This window comes from Phyllobates terribilis, unplaced genomic scaffold (assembly GCF_046119375.1).
Source record: "Phyllobates terribilis strain yellow unplaced genomic scaffold, ASM4611937v1 Scaffold_1__5_contigs__length_1240528914, whole genome shotgun sequence".
Taxonomy (NCBI): Eukaryota; Metazoa; Chordata; class Amphibia; order Anura; family Dendrobatidae; genus Phyllobates; species Phyllobates terribilis.
In genome coordinates this window covers 575,161,711-575,189,324 of record NW_027362761.1, presented here as the reverse complement: position 1 = coordinate 575,189,324, position 27,614 = coordinate 575,161,711, and the positions used below count along the sequence as shown (strand labels likewise).

At 44.7% G+C, this 27,614-nt stretch overlaps 1 protein-coding gene across 3 annotated transcripts in view; it reads left to right on the top strand.

Moving 5' to 3' along the window:
• The window catches only part of DCC (DCC netrin 1 receptor), a 1,219,041-nt gene that overhangs the window by 998,385 nt on the left and 193,042 nt on the right, over positions 1-27,614 (top strand). For all 3 annotated transcript variants that reach the window (XM_073681315.1, XM_073681325.1, XM_073681306.1), the window contains exons 13-14: positions 4,960-5,101; positions 12,866-12,976. In XM_073681315.1, the coding sequence (XP_073537416.1) occupies positions 4,960-5,101; positions 12,866-12,976 (253 nt within the window). The remainder of the gene's footprint in view (positions 1-4,959; positions 5,102-12,865; positions 12,977-27,614) is intronic.

The following is a 27,614-nucleotide window of genomic DNA, read 5'->3' as shown; positions in this document are numbered from 1 at the left end:
CGCCGGAGATCGCAGTATGCGTAGACACTGAACGCATACCGCGATCTCCGGCGCCATACTTGCATACTTACCTGACCGGGAGGAGCGTTGCCGCGGCACCTCTCTTCGCCGGAGACCGGGGCAGGAGTGAGGCGTCGGATCGGCACGTGCGCATAGCGCTATCCGGCTCCATTTTACTGAAGACACATTTACAGTGTGTCTCCAGCAAAATGGCGCCGAACAGCGTGGTGCTCCGGCGCCGCATTCCTCCCCCGGCCTCCGGCAGAACAGGACGCAGCAGCGCTGGAGTACAGAGAAGAAAGGTGAGTATAAGTGTTTATTTTTTTTGTATGTGTGTACAGTGTGAAAGGGATGAGGGGACCACACATACCAGGATTGGGGATGAGGGGTGCCACGCACACCGGGATTGGGGATGAGGGGTGCCACGCATACCAGGATTGGGGATGAGGGGTGCCACGCACACCGAGATTGGGGATGAGGGGTGCCACGCATACCGGGATTGGGGATGAGGGGTGCCACGCATACCGGGATTGGGGATGAGGGGTGCTACGCATACCAGGATTGGGGGTGAGAGGTGCCACGCATACCGGGATTGGGAATGAGGGGTGCCACGCATACCGGGATTGGGGATGAGGGATGGGGTGCCATGCATACCAGGATGAGGGATACCATACACTCCAGGATAGGGATTAGGGATGGGGTATCATGCATACCAGGATGAGGGATACCATACATACCAGGACAGGGATGAGGGATGGGGTACCACGCATACCAGGATTGGGGATGAGGGGTGCCATGCATATCTGGATTGGGGATGAGGGGTGCCACGCATACCGGGATTGGGGATGAGGGGTGCCATGCATACAGGAATTGGGGATATGGGGTGCCATGCATACCGGGATTAGGGGGTGAGGGGTACCATGCATACAGGGATTGGGGATGAGGGATGGGGTGCCATGCATACCAGGATGAGGGATACCATACATACCAGGATAGGGATGAGGGATGGGGTACCATGCATATCAGGATAGGGATGAGGGGTGCCATACATACCAGGATTGGGGGTGAGGGGTGCCACGCATACCAGGATTGGTGGTGAGGGGTGCCATGCATACCAGGATAGGGGTAAGGGGTGCCATGCATACCAGGATAGGATGGTGGAGACAGGATGGGGGCAGCACAAATACAAGGAGGGGGGCAGCACATACCTGCATGGGAGACCATATACCAATAAAAATGCTCGCCACCCGGGCATAGAACGGGTTCAATAGCTAGTACTAATATAATGTGCTGTGATACCACAGAAACACTATATAGAGAGGGCACTGCTAAGACTTGCCCTCTACCTTCTACCTATGGTTTGTGTGTTCCACAATCACAGCAACAGTACATGAGTTGTCTTATCTTAAAAACCCGTTTCCATATTCTAGTTAAGGTCATATCATTTTATAGGAGGGTGGTTTCTTGCTCAGGAAATCATCTATGACCCATAGAGGAGAACCTCTATCAAACAGAGACTTTGTCCTTGCACAGGTGGGTCTTTTATTTTGACTTAACATGTCCCAAGATATCTGGTGCTAGATGATCTATTTGGAAAAAAAAAATTAATTTGCGATCCTCTGCTGAGAGTTACTTCTGTTATACGTGTCTGTGTGGCCCCCCCAGTGGTTGTGACGTGAATTGCAACCTGTTGAGGGTTTTGCTCGCATCCCAAATAATGCAATGACTTTGTATTGTGAGAAAGAAATCAATACATCACTTACAGAGAACTGGTGCCAACTTTTTCATTTGGAAAGTGATAGACTCAAAATTTTGCTCAAGAGGTGAAAGTCAACGGAGTTGATAGGAGACGATGTCGGGTGAATCCCAGCATTTTATAATCAGTCAGAAGATGAAACTAATGAAGGAATAGTGGGGATTAATGGAGGTATCTTGGGGATTAATGGAGGTGTCATTCATCTGGTAGGATTCTTAGTCGGAAGTGGGGTCCATTCTGAGTTCTGCATTGCAGCTCTATGATGATTCCATGAAAACTAAAACTAACACAAGACGCAGTATCGCGTACGGAGAAAATGACAAAATCATCTCCGCTACATCCAGAATTTTCGTTGGTGGTTCTATCGCTTTTATTACTTATAGACCATTTTTTGTAAGATGTTATAGTTGTAAGAGTAGAATCAAGTTTACAGTTAATGAAAAGCAAAAAAGTGATAAAGTTGGAGATGACCTTAGTGAATTTAAAGTGTGAAAGACTTAGTGACGAGATCTCCCCGTGAGAAGGAGCACTCAAAGCCGCACACAGGCACTACAGAGAATACAAAGTCTTATATCTGGCAATGATGTTACTTTATTCACGGTAGATAATCAACTGATAATTTATTATTTCCTTTGAAGATGATCACATCTTATATATATATATATATATATATATATATATATATATATATATATATATATATACATATATATAATCAAGTTGGCTTTAAACATTCTTCCTCTGTACACACATTTAGTGTTTATATACTGTATATATAGTCTATGAAAAGTTGAGTAATTCTGTTTATACATTACATTACTGATCCTGAGTCACATCCTGTATTATACTCCAGAGCTGCACTCACTATTCTGCTGGTGCAGTTACTGTGTACATACATTACATTACTGATCCTGAGTTACATCCTGTATTATACTCCAGAGCTGCACTCACTATTCTGCTGGTGCAGTCACTGTGTACATACATTACATTATTGATCCTGTACTGATCCTGAGTTACATCCTGTATTATACTCCAGAGCTGCACTCACTATTCTGCTGGTGCAGTCACTGTGTACATACATTACATTACTGATCCTGTACTGATCCTGAGTTACGTCCTGTATCATACTCCAGAGCTGCACTCACTATTCTGCTGGTGCAGTCACTGTGTACATACATTACATTATTGATCCTGTACTGATCCTGAGTTACATCCTGTATTATACTCCAGAGCTGCACTCACTATTCTGCTGGTGGAGTCACTGTGTACATATATTACATTACTGATCCTGTTCTGATCCTGAGTTACATCCTGTATTATTCTCCAGAGCTGCACTCACTATTCTGCTGGTGCAGTCACTGTGTACATACATTACATTACTGATCCTGAGTTACATCCTGTATTATACTCCAGAGCAGCACTCACTATTCTGCTGGTGCAGTCACTGTGTACATACATTACATTACTGATCCTGCACTTATTCTGAGTTACGTCCTGTATCATACTCCAGAGCTGCACTCACTATTCTGCTGGTGCAGTCACTGTGTACATACATTACATTATTGATCCTGTACTGATCCTGAGTTACATCCTGTATTATACTCCAGAGCTGCACTCACTATTCTGCTGGTGGAGTCACTGTGTACATATATTACATTACTGATCCTGTACTGATCCTGAGTTACATCCTGTATTATACTCCAGAGCTGCACTCACTATTCTGCTGGTGCAGTCACTGTGTACATATATTACATTACTGATCCTGTACTGATCCTGAGTTACATCCTGTATTATTCTCCAGAGCTGCACTCACTATTCTGCTGGTGCAGTCACTGTGTACATTCATTACATTACTGATCCTGAGTTACATCCTGTATTATACTCCAGAGCTGTACTCACTATTCTGCTGGTGCAGTCACTGTGTACATACATTACATTACTGATCCTGCACTTATTCTGAGTTACGTCCTGTATCATACTCCAGAGCTACACTCACTATTCTGCTGGTGCAGTCACTGTGTACATACATTGCATTATTGATCCTGTACTGATCCTGAGTTACATCCTGTATTATTCTCCAGAGCTGCACTCACTATTCTGCTGGTGCGGTCACTGTGTACATACATTACATTACTGATCCTGAGTTACATCCTGTATTATACTCCAGAGCTGCACTCACTATTCTGCTGGTGCAGTCACTGTGTACATACATTACATTACTGATCCTGTACTGATCCTGAGTTACATCCTGTATTATACTCCAGAGCTGCACTCACTATTCTGCTGGTGCTGTCACTGTGCACATACAGTACATTACCGATCCTGAGTTACATCCTGTATTATACTCTAGAGCTGCACTCACTATTCTGCTGGTGGAGTCACTGTGTACATACATTACATTACTGATCCTGTACTGATCCTGAGTTACATCCTGTATTATACTCCAGAGCTGCACTCACTATTCTGCTGGTGCAGTCACTGTGTACATACATTACATTACTGATCCTGTACTGATCCTGAGTTACATCCTGTATTATACTCCAGAGCTGCACTCACTATTCTGCTGGTGCTGTCACTGTGCACATACAGTACATTACCGATCCTGAGTTACATCCTGTATTATACTCTAGAGCTGCACTCACTATTCTGCTGGTGGAGTCACTGTGTACATACATTACATTACTGATCCTGTACTGATCCTGAGTTACATCCTGTATTATACTCCAGAGCTGCACTCACTATTCTGCTGGTGCAGTCAATGTGTACATACATTACATTACTTATCCTGTACTGATCCTGAGTTACATCCTGTATTATACTCCAGAGCTGCACTCGCTATTTTGCTGGTGCAGTCACTGTGTACATACATTACATTACTGATCCTGTACTGATCCTGAGTTACATCCTGTATTATACCCCAGAGCTGCACTCACTATTCTGCTGGTGCAGTCACTGTGTACATGCATTACATTACTGATCCTGTACTGATCCTGAGTTACATCCTGTATTATACTCCAGAGCTGAGCTCACTATTCTGCTGTTGTTGCAACTGTAAATAGCAACTGCATATCAAATAGAGCTGGGTCTTATGTACTTTTGACGATTGTGTTTGGTTTTATAAAACATTCATTGCTGAGAAAGGTTGCAGCTATAAATACCTTCCCAGATTATTTCCATAATCTCTTTCTACTATTTCTTTCCAGAGCATTAAGGTTAGCTGGCTTCCTCCCCCATCGGGAACCCAAAATGGATTTATTACCGGTTACAAAATTCGTCACAGAAAGACCACACGCCGGGGAGAACTGGAGACCATCGAGCCGAATAATCTCTGGTACCTGTTCACAGGTGAGTGATCTGCAGATTATAATCCTGATTAATTGGAATTGTCAGATCTCGCATGACTGGAAATTATCCCATTGAATTCACAAGATGGTTGCAATGTACGGTATCAATATACAGATATATCTTGAGCCTTTTATCGGAATTGCTGGATTTTATAAGCTGTACTTCTAAAATGTATATCCAGTAGTATAAAGAATAGGAAAGTTCTATTTTGTTTTACTTTTTTTTTAGTCCCACTTATGGATTTAATTTCTATGAACCTGATCGCTCATAGAATAGACTCCAATACTTCTCTATTGGAGTGTTGTATACATATCAGTATAATGCATGACAATGCACTGGCTGGATGATGGGCTGCCAGAGGTAACTCTCTCTCTCTGCCAGAGGTAACGCTCTCCCTCTGTCAGAGGTAACGCTCTCCCTCTGTCAGAGGTAACTCTCTCTCTCTGCCAGAGGTAACTCTCTCCCTTTGTCTAACCACTTAGATGCTTGGGTCACTACTGAACGCAGCATCTTAGGGGTTACACTTGTTTGATTAACTTTGTAATTGGAATCTGTACCTATTTGGCCACTGTTTGATTATATAATTGGATCATCATATACCGTAGAACATCGAAGGCAAGGGGATATGCTCTACGGGGCAGTACCCAAGCTACCATAAAACCGGACCTTAAGAGGACACTCCCACTACTTATAGTCTATGTGTTAATTAACCAAGGGTTGTTTTAAAAAGAAAAATCAATATTTACCGACCAGACCAGTGACTTTCTGTTGTCGGCATTCTCCGGCTAGGCTCCTGGCTTCCTCTTCTGCATGGGAGGTAGAGAGCATCACTTGCCAATCAGCGGCTGCAGGGTTTCTTCGGGCTTGGATGGAAGGTCCAATCAAAGGCTGTTGATCATCTGCAGCCGCAACATGATCCACCTCCCAATTGTAAGAGGAGTCCAGGAGCCTAGCAGGGGTACAGGCAGCAGAACAGAGAAGTGACTCCAGTCTAGTAGATAAGTACTTTTTATTTGTCATTTTTGTACAACTCCGGTTCCATTAAAAATGGGTTTACAAGTAGAGTTGAGCGTATCTTTTAAAATAAAAATTTGCCGACTTGGTCAACATTTTACCCAAAAAATTGATTCTCAGCGAATAGATTCGATGTAAATCGCAAGTATGGCAAAGCCTCAGATTGCTTTGAAAACATTTGTGTAACACCGTAAGGACTTCTGGGACTGTGTCCAACACTTTTCAAGCTAAGTGACCTCTACGTTTATGACTATGTGTAAACGGATGATCGCAGTTCCTCACTGCTCTGCTGTTGCACACTATCTGCCACGTTTATTCAGTGTTTTATGGCTTTCGTTACCTATCTCTATTACTAATCTGTGAGCTGTGATGTCCTCTCACTATCCAGATGCACTACTAAATGGCTGCTGCATTCCTTGCCTCTGCTTTTATACAGGCTATGGCATTCCCTCTTGATTGGCTGTGCTATACCATGTGATGTGATAGCTGCAAGGCATTATGGGGAAGCTCATGTGGTCATGCCTGGGGTTATGCGAGCCTTCTCTATCTTCTTCTGTTTTGTGTACAATGGCAGTGGGCTATTAGCATGAATCAAATCACAATTTGTTCAAATTCACCGGGTCAAGTGAATTTCCTAAAATTCGACACAAATTCAATTCATATCGAATCTATTTGCTCTTTTCTATTTACAAGTTATGGACAATACCTTTTATACAATATATATCAATGTTTTGCTCCGGGAAGCAGATACCATCCATCCTTTCATTTTTCTCTTTGACAAGCTCCTTTTGTATTCATTAATTGTGATGAAATTAGCTGAGTGAAATGAATGATCTTCCCCGTGTGCAGATCCCCCTCAGCTCCATGCCAGGTATTCATCAGAATTGATCTACATATTAAGCCTCTATTATTGGAATTCAATGCTGGGGCCGATCCGTCTGTCTGAAAGAGATGTATCATTGAGGTCTATAAATGTAAGCGAAGACCGAGGTAATTAAAATGTGAAATACATTGGTAGAACCAGGGCTCTTATCTCTAATCCTAGCCGCTGACCTCATAATTCAAGTGGGAAAAACATAGCGTCCAATCCCCTAACCATATATCCAGCATTAAAATAAATAAATAACTAAATAATTAGGAGACGAGTGGAGATATTGGAAACCATCTATAATCCTCAGGCTAGTTCAATCATTAGCAAGTACGTGCTCTTCCCTCGTGAACAGGTCACTAATCATGCGAGCTACTGTAGAACCCTGGAAATAACATAGGCTAGCAATGTTAGGAATCGTGGTTCTGTGCTCCCACCAGGGAATAGAGCAGGTCCGGTGCTACGCTACTCCTGTCGCAGGTTTCACCATTGTCCTGACCCTGGAGGCGAAGCTACTACACATGCACAGAGACTGTTCCAATCTTATGGAGCATCGCGTTCTAGTGTTGTAGGATATGTGAGGATGCGGGACGCCGTGTCTCTCATTGATTTCACCAATTGACAAAGGGGGAAGAGGTGACCTCCTAATCTGGACTAGCATCACCCTGTCTCCCCCTAACGTTCCTATACAGCCTCCGCAGGTGTCGCCGATCATGTGCCTCGCCCTACTATTCCTGGCGTAAGGCTAAAGCTGGAGGTGGAAAGAGATGATCACTAGTCAACTTCCGCTAGCACTCTAAAGACAAAAGGGGAAGACAACACAGGGAAATAATAACTTAGCTTTAGAAGAGCTCCAACAGGGCACATGACCTCAAGACTACAAAGAGGACGTGATGCTGCTTCAGCCAAGTTCCAAGTAGAAATGAGTATAACCGGCGACGCCCACCTAGACACCAGGTATATATACAGTACAGACCAAAAGTTTGGACACACCTTCTCATTTAAAGATTTTTCTGTATTTTCATGACTATGAAAATTGTACATTCACACTGAAGGCATCAAACTATGAATTAACACATGTGGAATTATATACTTAACAAAAAAGTGTGAAACAACTGAAAATATGTCTTATATTCTAGGTTCTTCAAAGTAGCCACCTTTTGCTTTGATGACTGCTTTGCACACTCTTGGCATTCTGTTGATGAGCTTCAAGAGGTAATCACTGGAAATGGCCTTCCAACAATCTTGAAGGAGTTCCCAGAGATGCTTAGCACTTGTTGGCCCTTTTACCTTCACTCTGCAGTCCAGCTCACCCCAAACCATCTTGATTGGGTTCAGGTCTGGTGACTGTGGAGGCAAGGTCATCTGGCGTAGCACCCCATCACTCTCCTTCTTGGTCAAATAGCCGTTACACAGCCTGGAGGTGTGTTTGGGGTCATTGTCCTGTTGAAAAATAAATGATGGTGCAAACCGGATGGAATAGCAGGCTGCTGCAAGATGCTGTGGTAGCCATGCTGGTTCAGTATGCCTTCAATTTTGAAAAAATCCCCAACAGTGTCACCAGCAAAGCACCCCCATACCATCACACCTCCTCCTCCATGCTTCACGGTGGGAACCAGGCATGTAGAGTCCATCCGTTCTCCTTTTCTGCGTCGCACAAAGACACGGTGGTTGGAACCAAAGATCTCAAATTTGTACTCATCAGACCAAAGCTCAGATTTCCACTGGTCTAATGTCCATTCCTTGTGTTCTTTAGCCCAAACAAGTCTCTTCTGCTTGTTGCCTGTCCTTAGCAGTGGTTTCCTAGCAGCTATTTTACCATGAAGGCCTGCTGCACAAAGTCTCCTCTTAACAGTTGTTGAAGAGATGTGTCTGCTGCTAGAACTCTGTGTGGCATTGACCTGGTCTCTAATCTGAGCTGCTGTTAACCTGCGATTTCTGAGGCTGGTGACTCGGATAAACTTATCCTCAGAAGCAAAGGTGACTCTTGGTCTTCCTTTCCTGGGGCGGTCCTCATGTCAGCCAGCTTCTTTGTAGCGCTTGATGGTTTTTGCAACTGCACTTGGGGACACTTTCAAAGTTTTCCCAATTTTTCACACCGACTGACCTTAATTTCTCAAAGTAATGATGGCCACTCATTTTTCTTTACTTAGCTGCTTTTTTCTTGCCATAATACAAATTCTAACAGTCTATTCAGTAGGACTATCAGCTGTGTATCCACCAGACTTCTGCACAACACAACTGATGGTCCCAACCCCATTTATAAGGCAAGAAATCCCACTTATTAAACCTGACAGGGCACACCAGTGAAGTGAAAACCATTTCCGGTGACTACCTCTGAAGCTCATCAAGAGAATGCCAAGAGTGTGCAAAGCAGTCATCAGAGCAAAAGGTGGCTACTTTGAAGAACCTAGAATATAAGACATATTTCAGTTGTTTCACACTTTTTTGTTAAGTATATAATTCCACATGTGTTAATTCATAGTTTTGATGCCTTTAGTGTGAATGTGCAATTTTCAAAGTCATGAAAATACAGAAAAATCTTTAAATGAGAAGGTGTGTCCAAACTTTTGGTCTGTACTGTACACCCAGACTTAAGGGAGGTAGTTGCTGGGTCCTAAACACAGCCTCCTATCTAGGCAGCTGTCTGCATTGCCAAACGTGGAGATCTCCTGTAAACCACTGCAGAGCGACTGTCTGTCACCTCTGACACACCCGTGACAGATTTGGTGTACTACTATCACCCAGGCCCAGGAAAATGACTTGTTGGTGTACACCCTGATATCTAAAGCCCAGGGCTATGCCACAACTACCTAATTTTCTAGCTACTTCCCTGGTCAAAAGAACTGTTAAGTTTTCAAGGCAGATGTCCTCTATATTCTGGACTTTAAGTCACTTTGACTGTCCTTGTTTGATCCTTAAAATATAAGAGAAAAAAATTGAACTAAAAAAGTTAATGGTTGTTGTAATTTGTAATATCAATGCGTTTCAGATCCTTCCATTATTTCACTTAATTTTATATAAGTGAAAAAAATAATAGATGCTCTTTTACAAAGGTAGAACACGACTGAACATCTTGATTCTAAAACGTTTTAAAATATTAGCTTTTGTAGATTTTATTAAAAAGTGACATGACTTGATTGTTTAAGTGTCTCCGTTAAACGTTCTGCATTTCTACAAGAATATTTCTTGTCTTAGTAAGTATATATTTTTGCAGAATAATGAGACATCTGCCATAACAGGGTAATTTAAGTTGCACTTTCAGATTTAAATACTCTGCATTATTCTCATAGTAAAGTATCTTACAACTATATTTTAAAACGTTTGCTCCAATGGGAATATTTTATATTTGATATTTAAGGCAAAAAAACATATTAAAACAACTCAATCATTGTATAACAAGAGTGACTCCAATATATAAAATGTCATAGGCAAGCATCCAAATGTTTCCACTCAAGATGTATGTACACCCTAGAAAAGGAATGTGTAACAGATCTCATAATTAATCCCTTTGCACACCCTGTATGTCAGTGTCAGTGTGCAAATATATTGAATCGGCTATGAACCACAACCAGTAATTGAATTATACACTATTTCAGTATATAGTAAAAGCCATCTAACAAACACAGGTTCTAAAAAATAAGATAAAATAAATGTCTTAAAAAAATATTAAAAAGTAAAAAAAAATAATAATTTTAAAACATCACCTTGTTTTCCAGTTTATAAATAAAAAACATTAATTTAGGTAAAAAAAAAACATTATACTTGGTGTCCATAAATATCTGATCTATCAAAATATAAAAATATTTAAACCATACAATAAACAGCAAAAAAAAAAAATCAATATGACGGGGGTTTTTCATTTCCTACACTTGCCTCTCGAAATGCAATAAAAAGTTAACAAAAAGTCCTACATACACCAAAATGGTAACAATAAAAACGTCAATTTGGTGAACAAAAAACAAGTCCTCATACAGCTCCATAAATTAAAAATTTAAAAAGTTATTGGTCTCAGAGAATGGTGACACAGCAATTTTTTTCTAGAATGTTTTGATTGTTTTTAACCCCTAAAATATAGACTAAAATCAATACACGTTTAGTATTGTTGTAACCATGATGATCTGAGCAATAATTTTTTCAGGTATTTTTTACCACACAATGAATGATGTAAAAACAAAATCCAAAATACTATGTTAGAATTGCTATTTTCATCACAATTTCATTTCACTTAGATTTTTTTTTCCCCCTTTTATAAGCACAATACATGGGAAAATGAATGGTATCGTTAAAAAGTACAACTCGTCCCACAAAAAAAAAAAAAACCCTTATACGGCTTTATTGACATAAAAATAAAATAAAAGTTATTAGGAGGAGGAAAAATCAAAAATGCAAAAATCAAACAAGCAGATATTCATGAAGGAATTAAGTCTGTAAGTCTATATTTTTTGCTAATTTCCAAAAACTTGGAGCACCCCAGCACCATTATTTAGAACATAACTCGATTTCCATGCTTTCAGAAGAACCTCATCCCTTCCTTCTTGGAATCGGCAATCGCCTGAGCTCATCAACTGAATTCATCATATTTTATGGTACATAAAGATGTGTCGATCTTTACCATTCCACAAATTTCATTAAAAACTTTTTCCAAATCTGAAATCGTTTTCCTAAATGGATAAAATGTCATAAAATAATGTATTTGGCAGCACGGTGGCTCAGTGGTTAGCACTGCAGCCTTGCAGTGCTGGGGTCCTGGGTTCAAATCCCACCAAGGACAACATCTGCAAGGAGTTTGTATGTTCTCCCCATGTTTGTGTGGGTTGCCTCTGGTTTCCTCCCACACCAAAGACATACTGATAGGGAATGTAGAGTGTGAGCTCCAATGCGGACAGTGCCGATAATGTATGTATGTAAAGAGCTGTGGAATATGTTGGCGCTATATAAAAATAATGATTATTATTATTACCTAATAAATCTACTTTGGCTCCATCACCGATACCATATTGCTCTTCGATGCTCTTTATTTACCTTTCTGTAGTGATGACTTCCCCATCTACCCACATGACCTCTGCAGCCAATCACTTACCCCAGCGGTCTTGTGCTCTACACTGTTGAGGCCATAGTCATATGGATAGAAAGAGTATCATCACTGCAGAAAGGCCAACATAGACAGATGGGCAATATCAGAAGTTGGGTAGAAAAATAATGAAAGTGAACATATCATACATACGATAGTGTATACTGCACCTCGCTCTGCAGGTTTTATAAGGAAGAAAATTCATTGATTTGTAGAATTATTGGCCGACTATAGTGAAAGGGTAATCCGTGAACCACCTAGGAAAAAGCCAATTAGGGTCAACCAGTAGTATGTTGCCTTCCTAGTGGCTCATGCCGAGAGGGACAAAGGTTATGGCATCAATCAATATGACTTCAAAGCCTATCCTGAAATTACCCTTTTGGGATATTCTCTTGTTCTAACCACATATAAGGATGACTATCTTCATAATCTGTTTGCAGCTCTTCCTCTATGATATGTCCCATGTATGATGCCATGCTGTAGACAAAAAGATGTTTTTTTCAGCTCACCCTTATGAAAACTTCCGGTTGAATTCCGGTGCTGGAATGCGGAGTCTCGTTCCTACTGAACGTGGGATGAACTTGCACAAGGAAAAAGTGAATCCAGCTCCAATTTAAAATATGAGAAAAAATCTTTATTTCATCACTTTAACACATCATATCTGATGTGAAAATGCATCATGATAAAGATTGTTGGACAAGAGGAAAATCACAGAATAGGAAAACCAAACGCGTTTCGAACACTATGTGTCCTTATACTCGGTCTTATGATTTGCCATGATACATCATATGTATTTTTGTTTTTTTAGGACTTGAGAAGGGAAGCCAGTACAGTTTTCAAGTCTCTGCAATGACAGTGAATGGAACTGGACCCTCATCGGATTGGTATACAACAGAAACGCCAGAGAACGACCTTGACGGTACATGATATGTGGTCACTTTTCTTTAAAATATAATGATAGTATAGGGTTTTACAGGTTTCTCTAAAATGATTCCATTTTGTGTTAGTTGGAAGATTAGCAGAGCTCCTTTGCATAGTAGATTGGAAATACAAATGTGTGCTCAATGGGAGCGGGAAGGCTAGGAAGTGCGGAAGAGCTATTAGTAGCGTAGTTTTTGGGGGCACTTTTATTAGGTCAGTGATAAATTCTTCACTTTCAAAATGATATGCTATGACAATTAAGGGCTCAATTCTACATATCTAATCCCTTTGTCTTGTTCTTCTATGGCGTAGTACAAAAGAAAATCCCCAAAAATGATGACAATACTGATTTCATCTTATTCTATTGGGTCACTGTTGAGTCAACAAGCAACATATGTGACACCAGATGTCTTCCTTTTGGCTCCGACAAAAATTAAATGTCACTTGTAAACTCATCCTTAAGGTGACCAAGGTTGGCCAAAACCACCAATTTTGGTGGGACTAGCCGACAATGATAGGTAGATTGGTTATGGAGCACGCTTCGAATGGGACCTTTACACAAAGTTTCCAAAGTACTCTAGATTCGACAATTTTGGGATTTTTTATTTGTTGCAATTTAACATCTGGTTGATATGATAGAACAATATTTCTTTTCTGATCTGGAACAAGCTTGAACATGAAAGTAAAAAGTAAACTCAGCTTCTTGCATTGACCCCTACAGTCTGTAATATTGAGGCAGGCTGCAAAATTTTTGCATGGGACTTTCAATTTCGCTGATGTTTTGATGAAACCGGAGGGAGTCAAACACCTATTAGATGCTGAGAGTCTTCAGTGTGCCAGCCTCATATAGATGAGGCCACCGACAGATTGTTAATGGCATCTACTTTACAGTGTGGAGGATTCATGTTGCTCACCTACTGTATTTCTGTTTGAGATGATCATCACTGAGACAGACAGTATGCTGGAGAATTGCCTCTGTTCCCTATGGATATTCCTCTTAATTAGTGCATTTTGCTAAAGTGATTGGGAAGCCACTAAAGAGTCAAGGTTCCCCGCAATGCTCCCTCGTGGTTGCTGGCATCTGGGAAGTTTTCAAATATTTATGTTTAGACTTTATATTCCTGTAAGAACCCCTGAGACGATTGCCTATACAATGTTTCATTCAATTTGCCTAAGTGAAGATGTTCCGAAAGTCTGAGCATGTTGACAGATGCGAACAGTCAAATTGCACAGAGTATATTATGTCGAAAGAAGTCGTGTGACACCCTCTTACGAGCTACACTGGTTACCAAAAGAATAAGATCTGAGAGGGGCCTAAAGGATGCAAAATATCACTCCCTCTATGTAAAATTTATTGCGAATGGTGGTCTTCAAGATCCGGTAGAAGACCCAACTAGGGAAGAAAAGTCTTCATTTCGAGCCTCATGGTAAATGATCATTGTTATAAGTATGTGAACCTTAAAAAAACTTTTTAAAGAGGGTTAGGGCCAAAGGGAAGATGACAGCTGATCCACGGACAGCATCTACAAGACATGCGCTGTCTGGTTTTAGCCAGGCATGTTTGACTCTCAAACGCTAAGACGTTTTAGAGATAAACATACTTTAAAAGCCGCCGAGGACTGAGTCGCCCGGGAGACTAATTGGACTGGTGGGTCTCTGGTGGCTTCTTTCCGCCAAATCTCCTGGAGTGACATGTCTCTCCTTGTGTGCATGAATGGGGTGAACCCTTTAAGTCACTTGCAACATTTGGGGAGCCACTAGGGTCCTGACTAGTCTCCAGTGCGGCTAGTTCAACAGCAACTTTAAAGGTATGTTTATCTCTTTAACACCGAAGCATTTCAGAGTCAAACATACTTGGCTGAAATCATGCAGCCACTGCTTGACACATGCTGCTCGTGGATCAGGCAGCATGTATCAGCTGTCAGGTTTCCTTTAATATTAAAGTCAAAACTGAGCACTCTTCTAAGGTGGCCTCATTCCACCAACAGAGGTCTTGAGCTTTCCACTGCATGAATATTTTTCTTAACTCAACAAATCATAGAGGGGTCAAGTACTGTAAGTGTTAGAACCTTGCTCTTAGGTTTTTTTTTCCTTTGCTGGTCACATGACCTTGTTGGCCTATTTAATCCTGCTCCGCCCTTCTGGCTTTGCTGGACTTCATTGTATATCTACTTTCTAGCTAGCCTGTGCTCTGTGTCTTGCTCTGTTAGCTTGCTTGGTCTACTGACCTCTATGTTCTATATATTTTGTTTGTTCGTCTGTCTGCTACTATTTCTGTTAGGAGGTGTCCCATATTCCTCCCAGTCCTTAGTACTTGTAGGGATTCCTTCCCCACATCTATAGGTCTCCGTACAGACTAGCTTAGGACTTTAGCAGGTCTGATCGCAGGATCAGGTCCCCTGTTACATCGTAGGGATTAAGCTGAGTTCTATCGTAGGGACAGATCTCCTCTCTTTCCTTAGCTCTGGTAGCAGAACATAACAGTAAGTCCAGCCAGCAAATTCTCTAAGGAAAGATTTTTCTGTTCCATCATGGTGTCGGTTCAGGATTTGGTTCATCGCCTGCAAGGACTCTCTCTGGAGGTGGCCGAGCTCCGTCAGCACGTGAGTAACTGTCCTGGAGCACATTTCTTGGAGCCTAAGGTATGTTTGCCGGATTTATTTTTTGGTGAACACCGAGAATTTTTTTCATTCAAAAATGCTTGCTTATTGTATTTTCGTTTGAGACCTAAGTCCTCTGGGGATGAATCCCAGCGCGTAGGGTTCATAATGTCACTTTTGCGCAAAGAGCCTCAGGAGTGGGCCTTTTCTTTGCAACCTAGTGATACATGCTTCAGATCAGTGGATAGTTTTTTTTCTGCTTTGGGACTATTATATGATGATCCTGACCGTGTCGCATCAGCTGAGACTGAGTTGAGACGTTTAAAACAGGGATCAGGTAATGTGGAAAAATATTGTACTCATTTCCGTCGTTGGTCTACTCAAACAGGGTGGAACGATTCTGCTCTGAAAAGTCTATTTCTTGCTGGGCTCAGTGAAAGGGTTAAATACCTGCTAATTGCTTATCCTACACCTGAAGATTTGCAACAGGCTATGCAATTAGCTATATGGGTGGATAGGAGACTGCGTGCTAGGGTTAATGAGAGCAAATCCTCTGCTATGTCAGTTTCTGGTTATGAGAATGTGTGTACTAACAGTGGTGAACCGATGGAGATTGGATCGGTGGCACCTCGCTCTCAAGAAAAAGACCGTCGATTTTCTGAAGGCTTGTGTTTCTATTGCGGAAAATCTGGTCATTTGATTAAAGGCTGTGAGCTTCGTATGAAGAAAGAAAAAAAAATGGTCAGTCACGCCCGTATTGCCTGTTTAAATTCCAAGGGTATATTTTTAGCTGCTTCCACGATTGCTCAGAAAAAATTAATGGAATTTCGGGTGTTTGTTGATTGCGGGTCTACTCTGAATGTAATTGATGGGGGATTCGTGGAAAGACTCAATTTAAAACCTGAACCTTTATCATCCCCCATTGCTGTGGTTTCTGTGGATGGTTCCCCTTTGAAGAATATTACTCTCAAGGTCTGTGAATTTCCTCTCACTATTAATGGTGTTCACCATGAGAAATTGGATTTGGTAGTGTTGAATAACTTGCCTTCTCCAGTAATATTGGGATTGCCCTGGTTAAAATTTCACAATCCTGTACTGGATTGGTCTACCAGTGAAATTAAATCCTGGAGCCATAAATGTTATGACAAGTGTTGTAACGGGCGTATTGCAGCTTTGGATAGGGGAGAATTGCCTGTTCCTATTCAGGATTTTTGGAGAGTTTTTTCTGAGAAGGAATCGCAGGTTTTGCCTCCCCATAGAGACTATGATTGTTCTATTGAATTTGTCCCTGGAGCGACTCTTCCTAAAAGTCGTTTATTTAACCTTACTATTCCTGAGAGGAAGGCTTTGGAGGAATACATACAGACAAGTTTGGCCGCCGGTCACATTAGGCCCTCTAAGTCTCCTGTGGCGGTTGGATTTTTTTTTTGTAAAAAAAAAGGACGGCGGTTTACGTCCTTGTCTGGATTTTCGTGAGATTAACAAAATTACTGTACGCAATCCTTACCCACTGCCATTGATTCCTGATCTGTTTAACCAGTTAATGGGGGCCAAGTGGTTCTCTAAAATTGACCTTAAGGGGGCATACAATCTGTTGCGCATGAAGGAGGGTGACGAATGGAAGACTGCTTTTAACACTCCTGTGGGTCATTTTGAGAATCTGGTTATGCCTTTTGGTCTTACTAATGCTCCTGCATTTTTTCAGAATCTGATTAATGACATCCTTAGACCTTTGATCGGCAAAAATGTGGTTGTGTATTTGGATGACATTTTGATTTATTCGCCGGATCTGGAGTCTCATTGGCGGAGCGTGCGTGAGGTATTACAGTTATTAATGGACAATTCGCTTTTTGCTAAGCTGGAGAAATGTGAGTTCGCTGTACAGAGAATTAGTTTTTTGGGCTACATTATCTCCAGCAAAGGTTTTGAGATGGATCCGGTTAAGGTTCAGGCTGTGCAGGAATGGCCTAGGCCTATTGGTTTGAAATCGATACAGAGGTTTTTGGGTTTCGCCAATTACTACAGAAAATTCATAAAAAATTTTTCTAGTATTGTCAAACCTCTGACTGATCTCACCAGGAAAGGTGCTGATATGGTTCAGTGGTCTTCTGAGGCCATTGAAGCTTTTGTGTATCTCAAGGAGAGGTTCACCTCTGCTCCCATCCTTATGCAGCCTGATGTGACTAGGCCGTTTTTGGTTGAGGTTGATGCTTCCTCTGTGGGGGTTGGCGCAGTATTGTCTCAGGATAACGGGGATGGATTACATCCCTGTGCCTTTTTTTCAAAAAAATTTTCGGAGACTGAACTGAATTACGATATTGGTAATCGGGAATTATTGACTATTAAACTCGCATTTGAACACTGGCGCCACTTCTTGGAAGGTGCGGAATTTCCCGTTCAGGTTCTTACGGATCATAAAAATCTGATATATCTTGATGCTGCCAAGTGCCTGAATGCCCGTCAGGCTAGGTGGGCACTGTTTTTCTCGCGGTTTAATTTCTCCGTTACTTACATCCCTGGTACTAAGAATGTTAAGGCGGATGCCTTGTCTCGCAGTTTTTCTCCCATAGTCGGTGCTGAGAAAGAGGAGAACATTTTACAAGAAGGTGTTGTGATAGCTGCTTTGGACTCCGTTTTGGAAAATGAGATTCTTAAAGCACAGGAGAATGCCCCTTCTAACACTCCTCATGGGAGGTTGTTTGTGCCTGGGACCTTTAGGAGAGATTTGTTTGTTGAGTGTCACGAATCTCGGTTGACAGGTCATCCCGGAATCTCTGAGACCAAGAGACTGGTGGGTCGCAGTTTTTGGTGGCCTGGATGGCAGAAGGAAGTCATTAAGTGGGTGCGTCAATGTACTATATGTGCTAGATCTAAGTCCTCACATACTCCTGCTGCGGGGTTGCTTTGTCCTTTGGAGGTTCCCAGTGCTCCTTGGACACATTTGGCTATGGACTTTATAACTGACCTTCCCCCCTCTGAGGGTTTTACTGTCATCTGGGTGGTCGTGGACCGTTTTAGCAAGATGTGTCACTTGGTTCCCTTTGTCAAACTGCCCTGCGCTAAAACTCTCGCTAAGGCCTTTGTCAAGGAAATTGTCAGACTTCATGGCGTTCCTACTGACATTGTTTCTGATAGGGGTCCTCAGTTCGTGGCTCGTTTTTGGCGTGCCTTTTGTGACAGGTTGGGAGTTCATTTATCGTTCTCGTCCGGATATCATCCTGAATCTAATGGCCAGACAGAAAGGAAAAACCAGGATGTTGAGCAGTTCTTGCGTTGTTTTGTGGCAGACAATCAAAAGGGGTGGTCTGAGTTTCTGCCACTTGCTGAATTTGCTCTGAACAATCATACATCTTCTTCTGCTGGTTGTTCGCCTTTTTTTTGTTGTTCTGGGAGACATCCGTCGTTTGGGTCGTTCTCCAAGTTGGGATCTGCCGTGCCTGAGGAGGAGAATTTTTCCGGTGATTTGGAGAGAGTTTGGACGGATGTGCGTGGTAATCTTCAGGAGGCCAACAGAAAATCTAAGGACTACTTTGATAGGAAACGACAGGAGGTTTTGTTCGCTGTTGGTGACATGGTTTGGTTGTCCTCTAGGAATCTGCGGTTGAGGATTCCTTCTAAGAAATTGGGTCCCAAGTTTGTAGGGCCCTTTAAGGTGCTTCAGGTTGTCAACCAATCTGCTGTTAGGTTGGAGGTTCCTACCTCCTGGAGAATTAATCCGGTATTTCATGTCTCTCTGTTGAAAAAAGCTGTTGTATCGGATTGTGACGCCTCTGCCTCTGTTCCTCCGGTGGTGGAGGACGGGGAATATGAAATTTCTCGCATCCTTAACTCTAGACGGTATAGAGGTAGTTTGCAGTATCTTGTGGCCTGGAAAGGTTTCGGTCCCGAGGATAACTCTTGGGTGAGGTCGGATGATGTGTCCGCGTCCAGACTTATCAGAGCGTTTCACAGGAGATTTCCTGATAAGCCTGGTCCTAGGGGATCCGGAGGATCCTCTTAGAAGGGGGGGTACTGTTAGAACCTTGCTCTTAGGTTTTTTTTTCCTTTGCTGGTCACATGACCTTGTTGGCCTATTTAATCCTGCTCCGCCCTTCTGGCTTTGCTGGACTTCATTGTATATCTACTTTCTAGCTAGCCTGTGCTCTGTGTCTTGCTCTGTTAGCTTGCTTGGTCTACCTACCTCTATGTTCTATATATTTTGTTTGTTCGTCTGTCTGCTACTATTTCTGTTAGGAGGTGTCCCATATTCCTCCCAGTCCTTAGTACTTGTAGGGATTCCTTCCCCACATCTATAGGTCTCCGTACAGACTAGCTTAGGACTTTAGCAGGTCTGATCGCAGGATCAGGTCCCTTGTTACATCGTAGGGATTAAGCTGAGTTCTATCGTAGGGACAGATCTCCTCTCTTTCCTTAGCTCTGGTAGCAGAACATAACAGTAAGTCCTCCTCAATAGCCCTAAATCTATTGAAATATTGAAATAATATTTGGGTAGTCAAAGGGCGATGATATGGATCTACAAACTAAAGACCTTCTGTCCACTGAGGAGTTGAGATTTCAACTTGCTTATCTTCAATTTTACGTTTTACACTCAACATTCAATGATTTAAATTGAAGTTATCGTCCCCTCAGATAACTTGTGATCACCAAACTTGTGCATCTTATTCTTACTGAATAATACATGCCATTTAAATTTCCCGTAGGCTACGTATATTTTGGCATGAAAAATACTCAGTCATCAGTAAAACGAGACTTTACTTCTCCTTTTGGAATTCTTAATAGAAAATTTGGCCAAAGAAAAGTTCATCATTAGACAATTTTATTCAACTTTTTTTCTTGAAAATTTTTTACTTTCCTTACCTTAAAAAGTTGTCAATGTCTAACTAGTCATAGTCTACCTCTGTGCACACTGCTGCCCACAATCTTTGTTTTTTTTTCATAACTATATATATTACTATGCTTATTTCCGCAATATTGTAAAAAAAAATGTCTTATTTTATTTTGGTTTACGGAGTTTTTGGTTTGTTAATATTTTGATCCTATTTGATTTCTACTTTTTATAGTCACATCCCTGACTAATGATTGGAAAAGTAATATTTGGCTCTTTACACCGTTAAATATGAGTCCCAGGCTGTTTAAATGGAATATACTGTAGCCTTTCAGAAAGAGTCTGAGACTCTAGAACTTGTGATCTACAACAGTAAAATTTTGGAAGTTCCCGGTATTAATCATTCAGAGTGGACATCTGACTTCCTTCTAATCCTAACCTGGGGCCTATTTTAAAATAGCAAATAAGGGATAAAGAGCTGAAAAATAAGAAAAGCAATAGTTTGACAACAGGCTTAATAAATCTGGTCCCTAGCACAAAACTCTATCATTGGTGCCAGGTAACGGACCTTGATGTCATTAATACTGGCGTTGGTACCGCCATAGAATTATCATCATATAGGTATTATGTATTGATAACCAGTTACTGGTTCACAACACTATATTACAGAGGTAGCACAAACTTTCTTAGTGCCGAAGGTTAATTTTTCAGGTTGTCCCAACCCAGTGATGTAACTTGAAGCTGGTGCGTGCCAATGAAAAATCTCCAACGGGTCCACAACCATCACAAGTTTTTAATACTGTTGGCCTTCTTATATGGACTAAAGGGACCTTTTGGGTTTTCCTTGGTGTTCAGAGCCTCAGTGTGACCACAATCCCCTTGCACCTTCTATAGTTACACCTTTGCCCTAACCAGAACCTAAAATTTAGAATGATAGTTGCCAAACATCCAGTCATTGAACCCCTCGACTTACCCATAACATGCATGTTGGGCCTGTTGACCATGCTGCTAACTGCTGTATATGTAACATTCTCATATGTATGTGTCTTTGGTCATAACTGATTATCAGCTACCAGGACACAGTGGCTGTTGGAAGACTTTTAAAGTTTACTCCGCCCTGATGGTGCCTAGGACTGCCATCCCCAACCCCTGATCTTGGCAGTGCAAGATTGGCCATCATATCAGCGAAAATTGGCATGGGAGTAAAGACTGGCATTTTTTACTTTTCAAATTTTTGGCATGATGGATAAAGGCCGATTTTCAAATTCCGAGTCCAAATTTTTTCTTATAAGTGTGAATCCATCACGCCATCTTACCAGGTGTTACAAAAACAATCCACTCAGAATTTAGAGAATTCCGCAGATTTTCAACTTAGCGTCATGTTAATTCTGATGCAGAACGGTCATGAACAACGCAATGCAATAGGGTAGGCAGTGTTACGGGTCCGGGAAGTGGAACCTCTGAGCTGCAATACAAGGGGGAAGTCCTTGTAAGGAAGCGGGTGACTCCCAGGGAGGGCGAGCAGGTAGTCACAGCAAGTGACGGGGACAGTCTCTGGGTAGACAGGCAGGTGGTCACGGCAAGTGATGGGGGCAGTCTCTGGGTAGATAGGCAGGAGGTCACGGCAAGTGACCGGGGCAGTCTCTGGGTAGATAGGCAGGTGGTCACGGCAAGTGACCGGGGCAGTCTCTGGGTAGATAGGCAGGTGGTCACGGCAAGTGACCGGGGCAGTCTCTGGGTAGACAGGCGAGGCGGGTACCTGACAGGTAGCTGGCGGGCGCTCCCAGGTGAGCGGGCAGACTGAGACAGCAGGAAACAGTCAGGTAACTGGTGGACGCTCCCAGGTGAGCAGTCTGACAGACGAGGCAGGAGACAGGCAGGTGACTGGTGGGCGCTCCCAGGTGAGCAGTCAGCAGACAAGGCAGGTAACAGACAAGTAACTGGTGTACGCTCTCAGGTGAGCGGTCTGACAGACGAGGCAGGTAACAGGCAGGTAACTGAAGGACGCTCCCAGGTGAGCGGACTGGCAGACAAGGCAGGTAAGTAGAAGATGCTCCCAGGTGAGCGGTCAGACGGACTAGGCAAGTAACAGGCTGGCATGCAGGACGGGAAGTCAGGCTAGCAGCGGAACCTGAGGGCTGAAGCACAGGTGAGACACAGTGCAAACAACATAGCTCGGGCACCTCCATTTTGGAGGAGGTGCCTTATAAATGGGAGGTCCTCCGGCAATTGGCCGGGGACTCCTAGGACGGCGCGCGCGGTCCCTTTAAGAGCGGGGGAGCGCGCGCGCGCGTGCCCTAAGCACACTGCCGGGGAAGGAGCGCGTGCCGGAAGCAGCGGGGAGAGAAGCGCTGGAGGACGCCGCGCCAGGAGTGGGGAGGTGAGAGGGACGGCGTCTCTGCCTAGCACGGGGCAGAGACGCCGATGCTACAGTACCCCCCCCTTTAGGCCCCCTCTTTTTTTGGCCAGAAAGAAATTTTTCAAGGAGAAGCGGGGCGTTGATGTTCTCCCTGGGCTCCCAAGTTCTCTCCTCAGGACCAAACCCCCTCCAATCTACCAGAAAAAAGGTCTTTCCTCTTACCCTCTTGGAGGCCAGAATACTCTCTACCTCAAAGACGTCATCAGCGGAAACCGGAGCAGGAGGGGCACCTGGATTATTGGAAAAAGAGTTAAAGACAACGGGTTTGAGGAGAGACACATGGAAGGAGTTAGGAATCCGTAAGGTGGCCGGGAGTTTTAGTTTGTAGGCCACCGGATTTATTTGCCTGAGGATTTCGAATGGGCCGATGAAGCGAGGACCTAACTTGTAGGAGGGTATCTTGAGCCGTACATGTTTGGAGGAGAGCCAAACCTTGTCTCCCGGACGGAATTGAGGCGGATCCAGACGTCTCTTATCAGCATATCTCTTCATCCGCTCGGAGGACAGAAGAAGTGCGGATCTAGTACTCTCCCAAATGGTAGAAAACTCGCTGACAAGAGACTGCGCGGCAGGGTTGTCCACAGAGGCGGAGATGGGAAACGGAATCCGGGGGTGCTGGCCAAAGACAACAAAGAACGGGGATTTGGAAGAGGACTCGCTCTCGTGGTTATTGTAAGAAAACTCGGCCCAAGGGAGGAGGTCCACCCAATCAGAATGGTGGGCATTAACAAAGTGCCGGAGATAGCTGGTAAGGATCTGATTGATCCGCTCCACTTGACCATTGGACTGAGGGTGGTAAGCGGAGGAGAAGTCCAGGGTGACGTCCAGCAGTTTACATGTGGCTCTCCAGAAGCGCGAGGTGAACTGAACTCCTCGATCCGACACGATGTGGAGGGGTAGGCCATGAAGACGGAAGATATGGCGGATAAAGTCCTTAGCCAGCTCAGGTGCAGATGGAAGACCAGGCAGGGGAATGAAGTGGGCCATTTTAGAAAAGCGGTCAGCGACCACCCAAATGACAGTATACCCGGCAGAGACAGGAAGATCGGTAATGAAGTCCATAGCGATGTGTTGCCACGGGGCAACAGGTATGGGAAGCGGCAGGAGATGACCAGCTGGTAAGTGTCTGGGAACCTTGTTGCGGCCACAAGATGAACATGCAGAGACGAAGTCTACCACATCCTTACGCAGGGTAGGCCACCAGTAATGCCGGGAAATGAGTAGGAAGGTCTTTTTTTGGCCGGCATGGCCAGCAAGTTTAGAAGAATGACCCCAGTGAAGAACCTTCTCACGGTCAGGAGGCGCCACGAACGTCTTGCCGGGTGGAAGACGAGTCAAATCCAGGGGGGCCACATTCATCACCTTGGAGGGGTCGATAATGTACATAGGCTCCTCCTCTTGGTCGGAGGACAGGAAGGATCGGGACAAGGCATCAGCTTTGACATTCTTGTCCGCCGGGCGGAAATGAAGGATGAAATCGAAGCGGGCAAAAAACAAAGACCACCGGGCCTGACGTGGATTAAGTCTCTGGGCATTTTGGAGATATGCCAGGTTTTTGTGATCCGTGTAGATGATCACCGGGTATAGAGCCCCTTCAAGCAGGTAACGCCACTCCTCCAGCGCCAATTTAACAGCTAACAGTTCTCGGTCTCCAATGGAGTAATTGCGCTCAGAGGAGGAGAAGATTTTAGAGAAGAAGCCGCAGGTTACCATTCTCCCGGAAGAAGACTTTTGGGTGAGCACCGCTCCAGCTCCAGAGGAGGAAGCATCAACCTCCAGGTAGAACTGTTTGTTGCAGTCCGGACGGTGCAGCACAGGGGCAGAGGAGAAGGCTTGCTTCAGGGAAAGGAAGGCCTCCTCAGCTTCGGGTGGCCATACCTTGGGATTTGCTCCCTTACGGGTGAGCGCAGATATGGGCGCAGTCCGAGACGAGAAGTGAGGAATGAAGAGACGATAGTAATTAGCGAAGCCCAGGAATCGCTGTATCACCTTCAAGCCCTCCGGACGGGGCCACTTTAGGACAGCAGAGAGCTTCTCGGGATCCATTCGCAAACCCGTCTGGGAGATAACATAGCCCAGGAATGGAAGAGAGCTCTGCTCAAAAAGGCACTTCTCGTATTTAGCATAGAGGTGGTTTTGCCTGAGCCTCAGCAGGACCTGACGAACATCCCTCCGGTGTGAGGGAAGATCCGGAGAGAAGACCAAGATGTCGTCCAGGTATACCACCACGCAGGAGTAAAGAAGGTCACGGAAGATGTCGTTGACCAGTTCTTGGAAGACGGCGGGAGCATTGCAGAGACCGAAGGGCATCACACGGTACTCATAGTGTCCGTCACGGGTATTAAATGCCGTTTTCCACTCGTCTCCCTGACGGATACGGACCAGGTTATACGCTCCACGTAGATCAAGCTTGGAAAAGATCCTGGCGCCTTTAAGGCGATCAAATAACTCGGAGATGAGCGGAAGGGGGTATTTATTTTTAACCGTGATCTGATTGAGTCCTCTATAGTCAATACAGGGGCGTAGCGAGCCATCCTTTTTTTTGACAAAGAAGAATCCGGCTCTAGCCGGAGAAGTAGACTTCCGGATGAATCCCCTGGCCAGATTCTCCTCTATGTACTCAGACATGGCCCGGGTTTCGGCCGCAGACAACGGATAAATACGCCCACGGGGTGGAGTGGCGCCAGGAACCAGGTCAATCGGGCAATCATATGGCCTATGAGGTGGCAATGTCTCTGCTTCCTTCTTACCAAAGACGTCAGCATAGGTCCAGTAAGGAGCCGGAAGACCGGGTAAATTAGCTGGGGTAGGTGGAGGATGAACCGGACGAACCGGAACCAGGCAGGTCTTATGGCAGTCCGGCCCCCACCGGAGTACTTCACCGGAATGCCAGTTCAACACGGGTTCGTGTGTTTGGAGCCAAGGTAGACCTAGCAATAGGGAGTGGGAGAGTCCGGGCAACACATGGAAGGAGATTACCTCAGAGTGCAGCATTCCCACCTGCAGGGTTATGGGTTCTGTGGCGAGCAGGATGGTCACCGGAAGGAGTCTTCCATCCACTGAGGCGACCGACAAGGGTTCAGCCAGAGACTTGGTGGGAATACGGTATTTCTCAACCAGGGACTGGGAGATGAGGTTTCCAGCGGATCCAGAATCCAGGTGGGCGAGTTCAAAGTGACGGGTCTCTCCCCAGGAGATAGATACAGACAAAGTCAGGGTTGGAGAGGATTTATTTTTGTTTAGGGCGACCTCTCCGAGCGGTCCTAGACACTGGAGTTTCCCGGCCTCTCCGGGCAGGAACGAATCAAGTGCTCCTTACTGCCACAATAGAAGCAGCTCCCCTCGGCTCGGCGAGACTCTTGGCGAGATTTGACCATCTTGGTCTGGTCGACCTGCATGGGCTCGGGTGAGTGTGCCCGGGGAGTGACAGAAGAGGAGACAGGTTTCTGGAAAGTAGGAGCTAGGCGGGGAAACCTTCTCTCACGGGTGGTCTCTTTGGTGCATTCTTGAAACCGGATGTCAATCCGGGTAGCCAACGACACCAGGTCATCCAGGGTGGTAGGAATATCCCGACCGGCGAGCTCATCTTTAATCCGACCGGAAAGGCCCTCCCAGAAGACGGACACCAGGGCCTCATTATCCCAGGCAAGCTCAGAAGCGAGGGTGCGGAACCGTATGGCATATTGGCCCACGGTGAGACTCCCTTGACGGAGACGTAGCAAAGAGGAGGCAGATGAATTCTTTCGTCCCGGTTCATCGAAGACTCTCCGGAAAGCAATGAGGAAAGACGACAGGTCGGACACCAGGGGATCCCCTCTCTCCCACAGGGGGTTAAGCCATGCCAGTGCCTCCCCAGTGAGATGGGACATGATGAATGCCACTTTGGCCCGGTCGGAGACAAACTGGTGAGTCAAGAGTTCAAAGTGCAGGGTGCACTGGTTTATGAAGCCCCGAGCTTGAGCGGGGTCGCCTCCGAAGCGAGGAGGTGCAGACAGCCGGGGTCCGGGACAGGATGCCATGGTATTGGTGGGCAACGGTGCTGCCGGGGTGCGAGTCGTGACACTAGCGGTGGTTGCTGGTGGAGCAGACAGTGTGTCCAGGCGGGAGTTGACATTCCGCAGGTGGTTCAGGATGGACTCCTGCTGGGATCTCTGACGGGAGAGTTCATGGTATAGGTCAGAGAGCGAGGGAGCTTGGGTGCCACCGGGTTCCATGGCCCGAGCTACCTGTTACGGGTCCGGGAAGTGGAACCTCTGAGCTGCAATACAAGGGGGAAGTCCTTGTAAGGAAGCGGGTGACTCCCAGGGAGGGCGAGCAGGTAGTCACAGCAAGTGACGGGGACAGTCTCTGGGTAGACAGGCAGGTGGTCACGGCAAGTGATGGGGGCAGTCTCTGGGTAGATAGGCAGGAGGTCACGGCAAGTGGCCGGGGCAGTCTCTGGGTAGATAGGCAGGTGGTCACGGCAAGTGACCGGGGCAGTCTCTGGGTAGATAGGCAGGTGGTCACGGCAAGTGACCGGGGCAGTCTCTGGGTAGATAGGCAGGTGGTCATGGCAAGTGACCGGGGCAGTCTGTGGGTAGACAGGCGAGGCGGGTACCTGACAGGTAGCTGGCGGGCGCTCCCAGGTGAGCGGGCAGACTGAGACAGCAGGAAACAGTCAGGTAACTGGTGGACGCTCCCAGGTGAGCAGTCTGACAGACGAGGCAGGAGACAGGCAGGTGACTGGTGGGCGCTCCCAGGTGAGCAGTCAGCAGACAAGGCAGGTAACAGGCAAGTAACTGGTGTACGCTCC